Source organism: Argentina silus (assembly GCF_951799395.1).
Source record: "Argentina silus genome assembly, chromosome: 21".
In the NCBI taxonomy this organism is placed as follows: Eukaryota; Metazoa; Chordata; class Actinopteri; order Argentiniformes; family Argentinidae; genus Argentina; species Argentina silus.
Genome location: NC_139675.1, coordinates 3,713,182 through 3,724,467, shown reverse-complemented (window position 1 = coordinate 3,724,467; position 11,286 = coordinate 3,713,182). Strand labels below are relative to the sequence as shown.

The 11,286-nt window shown below is 44.2% G+C and overlaps 1 protein-coding gene across 1 annotated transcript in view; it reads left to right on the top strand.

The window, feature by feature from the left end:
• ednraa (endothelin receptor type Aa) overlaps positions 1 to 6,498 on the top strand; it is a 16,544-nt gene extending 10,046 nt beyond the window's left edge. Inside the window, exons 5-8 of the mRNA XM_083693229.1 lie at positions 945 to 1,097; positions 2,218 to 2,351; positions 2,855 to 2,963; positions 4,074 to 6,498. Coding sequence (XP_083549355.1) covers positions 945 to 1,097; positions 2,218 to 2,351; positions 2,855 to 2,963; positions 4,074 to 4,211 — 534 coding nt within the window. The 3' untranslated portion in view covers positions 4,212 to 6,498. The remainder of the gene's footprint in view (positions 1 to 944; positions 1,098 to 2,217; positions 2,352 to 2,854; positions 2,964 to 4,073) is intronic.
• The last annotated feature ends 4,788 nt before the right edge of the window (positions 6,499 to 11,286 follow it).

Here is an 11,286-nt window from a genome sequence, read left to right as displayed (position 1 = left end):
GTAGGATTTCCTCTCTTGAGGATTAGAAAGATCACAGAGGGTTTTATGGTGGCGTATTCTAACCCTGGCCTATCAAAAAGAACTCCAGCTGTTGGAATACTTAATTCTTATATCCACATGTTCACCGATATTTAAATTGGTACCACCCGAGGAAACTGTAGCAGGGAAAAGCATAGCTCCGGCCTCTTCTCATCTTCTCCTTTGAGGAAAGCTGGAGATTTCTCTCTTTGTTCATGAGCCTGGAGTACATAATTGATTGCAGGCCACAAATGCAATTACTGCGGACTGATGTACGGGACCCTCAAGCTGAGCCATATGTATGTGTGTGTGTGTGTGTCCTCCACATGCAACACACATAGCCCCTATTATTTCAGGCAGAACACACTAGATGTATCTCATATCACAGCCAAGCCATTTTGACCGCAGTTCACATCTTATCTCCCATTCGAAGGCCGAGGTATTCTGTGGTTTTCTACAGCATGTGTTCCTTCACAGCATTTACTTTCCTGCCAAGTCATTTCCCCTCATTTCCTGTATTCTATGCTAAGGCTTCACACTTTTTTGGACTATCTACGGTCCCTCTCCCAATTTTTTTTTTTAAATTGTATGTATTTATCCATGTCCGTCCCATTGAGATATGAATCTCTTTTTCAAAGGGGGCCCTGATTATACCTACTGTACAATAGCAGACACAGCACGTCTTACAGGTCAGGGGAGGCTGGTGGAGGCAGAAATTGGAGGCTGGGCTCATTGTAATGCATGGAATGGAATGAGGACTGGTATGTAATGGGGAATGTAATTCCATTCTATTCATCACAATGATCCCGTCCTCCGATTTCTACCTCCACCAGCCTCCCCGGCTACAGATGGCATGTCTGTCTTCATTGAAGGCGCACAGTGCCTTGTTGAATGACCGCGTCAAACTTTGTGGTCCTCCCCTTCAGTTCTACCAGGATGCCAAGGACTGGTGGCTGTTCGGGTTCTACTTCTGCGTCCCTCTGACCTGCACGGCCGTGTTCTACACGCTGATGACCAGCGAGATGCTGAACCACAGGAACGGAAGCATCCGCATCGCGCTCAGCGAACACCTCAAACAGGTGGGCAGCACACCTCCGCTCTAGAGTAATAGAGCTAACAAGGCTTAGGTTGTGGGTTCGATCCCAGCTGGGACCGTACATACTGAAAAATGTATGCACTCACTGCAATGTAAGTTGTGTTGGATAAAAGCATCAGCTAAACGTATAAATCTATATTTATCTACCAAGGCCCGAGAGCATGGACATGTATGTACTGCACAACATATGTATGTTAGCATCTATGCTAGGTGTAGGCCTACCAGATCACCACATTCAAACATTTGCCATTGAATACACCACCTCTCTATCCATCACCTTCATTATGATAGAAGACTATCAAAATCCCATTGTTTACATTTACATCTATGGCATTGAGCAGATGCCTTTATCCAAAGCGACTTACAACAAATACATTTGTTTAAGTAAGTGAATCATCTATCCATCAGTCATCATAAGATAAAGTAATCTAGGCTAGGACCAGGGGCTATTGGCAGTCACAATGCTAGAAGAAGGAACAATTCCTTTTTTTTTTTTTTTTTTTAAATTAATTAATTAATTAATTTATAGGAGAGAAACTTGTACAGGGGGGAGTGGGGAAGAAGAGGTCTTTAGGAGGGACTGTAAGGCAAACAATTCACCCACTCTTTGGGCAAACGCAAGCAGTTTGATAACCTAACTCTGAATTAAACTGTCTTCACTTATGCTGGTGTGTACTGTGGCAGTGGAGGCAGGCATCGGAGGACAGGCTAATTTGAATGCATGAAACGGAATGAGGAATGGTATCATACCATTCCATTCCATGCATTACAATGAGCCTGTCCTCTGATGCCTACCTCCACCAGCCTCCCCTGATCGACAGTATATCGTACTGTACTTAGACTTACGAAAGCACGTCTCTGTAGGAGTTTAACCTCCCTCTGTGGGCCCCTCACGTTAACATTATACGTGACCCTGTGCCTCTCATAATCTCGCTAATGGCCCTCAACATCTCCCTAATGGCCCTGCTGTGTGTGTGTGTGTGTGTGTGTGTGTGTGTGTGTGTGTGTATATGTGTGTGTGTGTGTGTGTGTATGTGTGTCTGATGTCTGTGTGTGTGTGTGTGTGTGTGTGTGTGTGTGTGTGTGTGTGTGTGTGTTTCCAGAGGAGGGAGGTGGCCAAGGCTGTGTTCTGTCTGGTCCTCATCTTTGCTCTGTGCTGGTTCCCGCTGCACCTCAGCAGGATCCTGAAGAAGATGGTGTACTACCAGAACGACACAAGCCGCTGTGACCTGCTCAAGTGAGTGTGTGGATCAGGGGAGGCTGGTGGAGGTAGGAAAATCGGAGGACGGCCTCAGAATTGTATCGAAACACGCGATTCCTCATTCCATTCCATGCATTGCAATGAGCCCTGTCCTCCGATCTCTGCCTCCACTGCTGGGGAGGAGTTGTGGGCTGTTTATTTAGCATCCTTCATTCACAGCAGCATGTTGTTGATACTCATGTCAAATAACGTGACGTTTTGTACTGGGGATCGTGTGGAAGCATTGGACTGAAACCTCAACAGCCTAAACACAGTGATCGTATGTGTACAATACATCATGAGTATCTAAAGTCTAACGTAATTGAAATGATTCTAAACGTTTCATTCCCAAGCAAAAGCGAAATAATAGCCCAAACAAGTTTAATGTTTTAGAAACATGTCAAATCGGCTCAGTTATGGTCGACTTCAGAAACTCAAATAACAGTAAGTCACACTGTAGGCCAACATAGTAACACATGGATCCTCTTCTGTCCTTTTAGTTTCCTATTGGTCCTGGACTACCTAGGCATTAATCTAGCCACCGTCAACTCCTGCATCAACCCCATCATTCTCTATGTCGTCAGCAAAAAGTTCAAAAACTGCTTCAAGGTACAGTACTTCCCTGCACACACACACAGTCTGTCTGTCTGTCTGTCTGTCTGTCTGTCTGTCTGTCTGTCTGTCTGTCTCTCTCTCTCCTCAAAACCTAGTCTCGCCAGTAAAACAAACAGTGAGCTCACTGCTCTCCTCCTCTTCCTCCCCCCACTACTAAGGGGCTGCGTGGTAGTGATGACTTTTCCTTATGGAAAATGTACAGCTCTACGATGATTTATAGACTCACTATTGGTGGGTGAGGTCACATACCGAACATGGCTGTCACAAAGACCTGGGCTGGAGATAAGCCATGCCTCTTCTGTTCTGGTTGCCTTCAGAGAGAGAGAGAGAGAGGGAGGGAGAGAGAGAGAAAAAAAGGGGTAGGTAGAGTGAGAAAGTGGGGTACGAGTGAAACAGAGAGAGAGAGAGAGAGAGAGAGAGATGGAGAGACAGAGAGAGAAGGAGAAAGAAAGAGGGGGAAAAAAGGGGTGGGTAGAGTGAGAAAGTGGGGTATGAGTAAAACAGAGAGAGAGAGAGAGAGAGAGAGAGAGAGAGAGAGAGAGAGAGAGAGAGAGAGAGAGAGATGGAGAGACAGAGAGAGAAGGAGAAAGAAAGAGGAAAAACACTTACTCATCAGGATTAAACCGACCCTGAGAGTACCTTTTCCTCTGCCTAACCATGGCACATCAAGGGAAGTCTTCTACTCACGCTGTGTGTGTGTGTGTGTGTGTGTGTGTGTGTGTGTGTGTGTGTGAGTGTGTGAGTGTGTGTGTGTAGACATCCTTTTATGTTTGCTATTTACAAACATGCAGTTGGTGCTTGATGTGGCAAAAGTCCACACGCACTCCTTACAGAGGACACTGCTAAGTACCTACTTGTAATATCCTCCTCTATTGTAGCAACAAAGACTGTCAACAACACAGCCACAGTAGTAATAACAAGTGTCTAACCCTGTCTCTGTCTGTGTCTGTCTGTTCCCCTGTCTGTCCATCTGTCTACTTGTCTGTCTGTCTGTCTCCTTGTCTGTCTGTTCCCTTGTCTCTGTTCCCTTGTCTGTCTGTCTGTTCCCCTGTCTGTCCATCCGTCTCCTTGTCTGTCTGTCTGCCTGTCTCCTTGTCTGTCCAGTCCTGTCTGTGTTGCTGGTGCCATTCGGATCCCCAGGTGACCAGCACAGGACACATGAACGGGACCAGCATCCAGTGTAAGAGCCCCGAGCCCAACAACCTCCACACGGACCGCAGCGTCCGCAAGGACAGCGACTGACCCCCCCCCCCACCCCCACACCCCCCTCCCAACCCCCGGAGCGCCCCCTACAGACAAGAAGGTCTCACTACAGCCCAGTCTGCACGACAAACTCAACAGGACCCCATTGACCCCTATTAGCATTGACCCCCCCACGCTACCACTAAAGTGTGACAGAGTCATGCGGTTTTCAAACACACCTGTCTTAAGGAACACGAGGAGGGGGGGGGGGGGGGGGGGGGGGGGGGGAAGGAAGAATGAGAGTCTATATATATATAGACACAGCCAGACAATGGACTTGATGTAAACGACAGTATTACCAGTCTCCCAACGGGAATTCACTCCCCAGACTATTCTTATTCCCAGAGACAAGGAGCGAGCAATGCTTTATGGTGAGAGAGAAGGAAGGAGGAGAGGGAGGAGGACTCTCATACAGGATGCAGGGGGTGGCTGATTCTTCCAGGATGCAGCTGAACGTAGGCTATAAATTACCTCCCGATCTGTAGCCGGGCGTGTTGCTCACATAAAGGCCGGCACTGCTGGGACGCACAGGAAGTCAGGGGGAAGGAAGGCCAGAGTGGTTCCTGTCAGAGAGGATCATGGGAGAAGAGCGTGTGGCGTGTGTCCTCCCCGGGAGTCCCCCCCCTCTGCACTGCTTGACGGCGGCGGCGGTGGAAACGCGGAGGTCACGCTACTGACTGTGTTTACCGCCAGTAGTTTCTCTTCTTCTATTGTATTCTGACTGTTGCCTAGTAACCAATGGCCTCTCTCAATGAGCTAGCCTCAAGAGTGTTTATCCTCTGATTTCTGTGGTAGATTTGACTATGAAGGGTTTTTATGTTTGCCTTTGCCGTGCAAACGTAACGTGTGGGTGTTGTCAAAAAAATTGCAGTGTTTCAAATGTAATATATCATTATAACGATAAGGTGACATTATGCCACCTCGAACATCCCTGAATGGCCTTAAATACTGCAGAGCTAGTTGAGTCTTTCCACGCCACGTTTGCTGCCATGGCAATCAATCAAGTTCATCTGGAGAGTGCTTTTTACATAGACAAATGTCACAAAGTGCAACCAAAGCAATATAAACAATAAATACAATACAAACAATATAATCTAACACCAAATCATAGACCCCCAGGAGTAAGCCAAGGAATAAAATGTCAAATGTCAATGAAGTTCACCTTGATCCTGTCAGCAGAGACGTCCAGGTGGTTATCAAGCAGAACACAGTAGTCTGGAGGACTGTTTGTACTCTGTACAAGGTCTGTTTGAACCTCACAAAGGGAGTCAGCGCAGTAGGGCCTAAGCACCAGTCTCTTGGCTTGTAAATCCAAAGACTAATGATATTTGACCTCATTGAAATTAACAAGCCAGTTTTAGGAACATGTCCAGATTCAACAAACACAGGGCCGTAAAAAAGTTATGATTATGGCTGAGTTCAGCATAAGGGCTTGTGGAAAACAGTCCTCTTGGTTCTTACCAATAAACAATATTCAACGCTGTGAAGTTCACAAGACATAGAAATGTTAGCGATTAGAATCATGTTGTTTGAAACATGCTTGTATAATCAACGAGATATATATCACAACTTTTATATGGTGTATTATTTTTGTTACAGTATGAATCATATATAGAATATGGCTGTTCATTCAATGCCTGGGTCAGGATTTTGTGTTTGTTTTTGAGTAAAGTCATATAGCGTTTGCTGTTCATATCAGATACCTAGGGACTATGCTGCCTTTGATAAGTGAAGCCATGTACTAAACCTGTGTGTGTTGGTGTGTGTTGGTGTGTGTGTGTAACTGTGGGTGCGTCTCTATTTGTGTGCGTGTGTGTGTCTGTGTGTGTGTGTGTGTGTGTGTGTGCGTCTGTGTGTGTGTGTGTCTGGGTGCGTGTGTGTGTGTGTGTGTGTGTGTCTGGGTGTGCGTCTGTGTGTGTGTGTGTGTGTGTGTGTCTGGGTGCGTGTGTGTGTGTGTGTGTGTGCGTCTCTGTGTGTGTGTGTGTGCGTCTGTGTGTGTGTGTGTGTGTGTGTGTGTGTGTCTGTGTGCGTGTGTGTGTTATTTTTTGCACTTTTTACATTGGAGTGTTCATAGCACTCGAGCAGAGCAGACTGTACTGGGTGTTCATCGCTTTAATCAGTCATATCAATAAATAATATTTTTACCACTATTACTTTCTCTGAGAAGGCTTCCCATTCCTCTGTAGGAGATGATATACTTGTTTTGATTTTATATTGTTTTAACACCATGTTCTCATGTTACAGAAATGCTGCTGCTTATCCTAATAAAAAATATTTGTATGTGTAAGACCGCATTCCTAATAACCTAATTCCATCCCCTCAATGTGTCTGCATTAATTAAAGGGATACTTCACTCATGGCCATGGTCGAAGGCAGTTTGGGATATTAAGCTCTGTAACGTAGATAGTAAACCATCCCTTTAACTAAGAACGTATGAACTTTATACTAACATGACAGACATATATTTGTTTTTCTGGTAGGAGTAAGGGGTCTGAGTGTCTATGGGAAGGAAGCCTCTGGCGAGTCTGGGAGTGATTTGAAGTGCACTGTGACCTGCTTGGCAACAGAGCCCTTAGGGTTGCTCATGTCAAAGGGGAGAGGATGTGAACTTCTCTGGGAGAGCTGGGGAATGCAGCACATAAGGACTGACTGTTGTCAGAGCCGCTGCCAGAGGATGATCTACTGACGTACAAGTTGTATATCTTGTGATCGTGATTCTGATTGGATCTGATTTGGGATCGGCGGAAACTTAGGGTTAATTCACAAGGTTAAGCGTAGGCTTAATTCACAAAGTTATGTTCGAGTTAAAAAAAACACCATGGAAATCGTTGTAGTTTAGGCACACTGTGGGACTGATCATTTGTATATTGTTCCTGACTTTGATGTTTTTCTTTCATAGTTGTATTTTAGATTGCTGGCTAAACCAGCCAAAAGAAACTCTTTACATAATAATGAATTTCAGCCCCAAAACCAATAGAGGACAAAGAGTGTCATGGATAGGTTGGAAATACGTTTGTTATTTGTTTCAGCAGTTGGTGATAAACTCTGATTTGGTCATGATTTCTAAGAAACCTTTCGTAGTTGCGGTACATTGTCATGTTTTTTTGTTTTTTTCCAGTAAACTGAAAGAACACGGAATTCCTGTCAGAACTGTGGTTGAAGAAATACAAAAATATGTCTGGGTTTTATAAAAACAGACGACAAAAAATAACATGGTACTTGCTCCTGCCTTTTGAGAGAGAGAGAGAGAGAGAGAGAGAGAGAGAGAGAGAGAGAGAGAGAGAGAGAGAAGAGAATGAGAGAAAGAGAATGAGAGAGAGAGAGAGAGAGAGAGGGAGAGAGAGACAGAGAGAGACAGAGAGAGAGAGAGAGAGAGAGAGAGAGAGAGAGAGAGAGACAGAGAGAGAGAGAGAAAGAAAGAGAGAAAGAGAATGAGAGAAAGAGAATGAGAGAGAGAGAGAGAGAAAGAGAGAGAGAGAGAGAGAGAGAGAGAGAAAGAAAGAGAGAGAGAGAAAGAGAATGAGAGAAAGAGAATGAGAGAGAGAGAGAGAGAGAAAGAGAGAGAGAAAGAGAGAGAGAGAGAGAGAGAGAGAGAGAAAGAAAGAGAGAGAGAGAAAGAGAATGAGAGAAAGAGAATGAGAGAGAGAGAGAGAGAGAGAGAGAGAGAGAAAGAGAGAGAGAAAGAGAGAGAGAAAGAAAGAAAGAGAGAGAGAGAAAGAGAATGAGAGAAAGAGAAAACGAGAGCAAACCCGAAAGAGAGAAAGAGAGAGAGGATGGTTTTAGGTCCATGGAATTTGGTGGGAAACTTGGTTCTTGCCAGCAGCAGTGAATTGAATAAAGCTCAAAAGCAAATAACAGGGGCCCTCAAAGGGCCGAAGTGCCTCTCTATATAGAACACACTGTTCAGAGCCAAGGCCCTTCTGTTGTAACTAAATATACTGAAGGGCAATCACACTCACAGAACAAGGAGGAAGTGAAGGGTTATTGTTTGTGCTGTTCCCTGTTGAGGACGGATGGATGCCTCTCCTGAGTCCAAAGCCATGTTTACAGCTGCCACTTTCTGTTGATAAGAACATGCTTACTAAGATGCTTACACATTAACAAGGAGGACTGTCCATTACCTGTATTATGATGGGTCGATAATGAGAGACGGTTGGATGGATTTGAAAAAGCGAGCTGAGACAATTTGCTGAGAGATGCATTGGGAAGCAAGCGAGGACTATTGATTGAAACCAATGGTAATCCCCACATCAAAGGCCTATTTGATTTATTTACAATCCACCATTCAGTATGATTGTAATCCACTCCATGGAGACTACAGTCAGTAGAGCCATGTTAGATGACACAGTGACTTTGAAACTGTTTAGCAAATGTCATTACATTACATCCACAAGAAATCAGCTCAGAGGATTTCAAAAGCCAACTGCTTAACTCACCAACTGCCAAAAAAACACTCACCACCTAGAGTTCCAAGTGTTCTATGTATTTAGTCTATGTTCTATGTATTATTTACCTAGCAACAACACTTTGATTGGCTACAAAATGAAGCATCATCTTTTGTGCATTTCTGGTGAAAAAAAGTCACCCTTGCCACTCTAGAATGTTGACCATTTGACTTTATTCACCCTCGGCACTGAATGAGTTAAGTGGGCTGGGCATTGATGGCAGCGGATGTGGGAATTTCAAAACCAATAGGTTAAGAGGCAAAGAGGGAATAGCTATTTTAAATCAAAGACTTGAGAGTGGCATGGCATGTACCCTTTGTCGGGCCTCTGTGCTTGTCTCTCAGCAGGGCACAGATGTACTGAGCTAATGAACTCTCACAGTACAAACTATCAGCAACACTCTTCAGTTCGGGCTACCTCATGCCATGTGAGTTAGATAAGCCCCGGACTTATCTCTGCAATGCTACAAGCTATTTCCCCTCAGTGGAAGAATGTATCAATAACACATTTCTAATACCTGGTGGAATTCTTCAAACACTTCTGTCACCTGGTTTAAACTTGACGGGTGAATTAGCATGAACTGGGGGTTAATACCTTGTGTATGTGAGGTTCTCAGGCTATTTTAAGAGGTGAATTATGACCTCATCTTTCATGTGAGTGTTCTCAGAGCCGTGGAGCATCCAGCAACATCAGTCTACAGAGGGAAAGAGGCCAGGAAATTGATAGAAAACAGGGTGAAAATATGACGCATTTTCGTGACTGGTCTGGCAATATTAATGCACCATCGAGAATTCGAATGGCATGCCCCATTCGCTGATAGCAATAAGATAACTTTATTTCATTATTTCAACTTAGTTTCATACTTGTAAAATGTTCTGAATACATAGCATCGCGTGTCAGTATGTGGGTTATGAAAAAAAAGAGAAAGACTTCAGTTCAGACTGCTGTTGTTCAGGAGCTATTCGACAGCAGCGAGATCCCAATGTGAATTTGAACACTTCCTAACACACAGGCCTACGGCGCAGATGTATTAAGATAAATAAATAATCGGTGAATAATTGCAGACGTGTGTATTCCCCTGACAAAGGAGGTGCACTTTGGCTGATACTGTATCACTTGATGCCAGTCAAGAATCAGACAATACGTCTCCACCTCCACATTGACTTCCACAGCTCTAATTCCTTCAGACCGATTCAGTTCATTCCCATCTCTCCGCTAATGTGTGCCGTGCGCCTTGAAGAGGCACACAGATATGGCTTCTTTTGCTGGCGCAATTCTGATTCACTGGGATTCACCATCGTCTCTGTGCTCAAATATGTTTTCAGTCTGATCAAACTGAGCACATGTTTATCTACCCTGCCCTTACATGGCTGAGCTCCTTATGCCCTTTCGCATAGCTTGGAGGGACAGCTATCTGCCATGGCGCTCGCACGACGGTGGAAACGAGACCATCTCTAATTCATAAAAGCCAAAAGGATCAATTCAAAATTCATGAACAATCTGTCCTGTTGTAACCATTGATTTCTGTGACTGTGGGGCAGTGACACCGCGGTGCAACACAAAGGAAAGTTCTGCCTCCCCTCGTACTCGAAACAGAGAGACACAGAGAGAACACACATACCAAACCAAGGAGAAAAAGAAAAAAAAAGATAGATAGATAGAAAAAAAAGATAAATAGAGGAAAGGAGGGATTCAAACTCTTCCTTCGGCTCTTTTCTATGACTTTCTTCATACTGGATTTTGTTTGAGTTCTAAAATCCGAGGAGAAAACGGCAAAAACGAAGGAACAAATTACTGGCAGAGGCTTGTGAACTCCTTGAAATCAATTCCCAGGGACGGCAGTGAGAGAACAACAGGCCCAGGGTGATGACTGTTTAGTTTTACTACAGGCCTGTCGTCTCTTTCACCATATGCACCTCATCATGGAAAAGTTCACGCCGGGAACCTATTCTGTGTAAAACATTATTTAACTCCTCGTCACCGCGGCGATGGTAATTGAGAAAGACCGCGGAGGGGGTTATAAAACTTGTCAGTTGCACGTTCTCAGGGATTCTTCGGTCGTGACTGCGAGGAATCTGTGTAAAAAGAGCAGGTCTCTAATGATACATACCAGAGCAGGCCAACAAATTAGAGCAGTTTTCAACACTGACTTTAGGTCATGCACCATAGTGACTGTTATAACTTAGGTTGCCCTTAGACGTAGCACAAAGCCCATCAATTCACCACAGATAAGAATGATTGATTTGTTGATGAGGTTTGTTGAGGAGGATTTAAAAGGACATTTTCTAAATGGATGTCAATCAATGAGGCCTATATTTACATGCATCCTGTATATCCTCTACTACTCTGTGGTCAGAATAGAAATGAACTCCTTATATGTTTCTACTTTCTCCGCTTGTGATGAATACACAAGAAATCATGAAATAAACATGAGCACATTCTTTAAACAATTTGTTTACATGTGGTTCTTATAAACACAAACTCAAATCCCACACCCGAGACTTTCCTACACCAAGATCCTATTCTCTGTTGTGGTCCAATTTTCATCAATGTGAAGTTTAATCTTTTGCTAAACAGGTCTCAACTGGAACGGTAAAGTGAAAAACTATGTTCATGACTCGTGGCAGTCT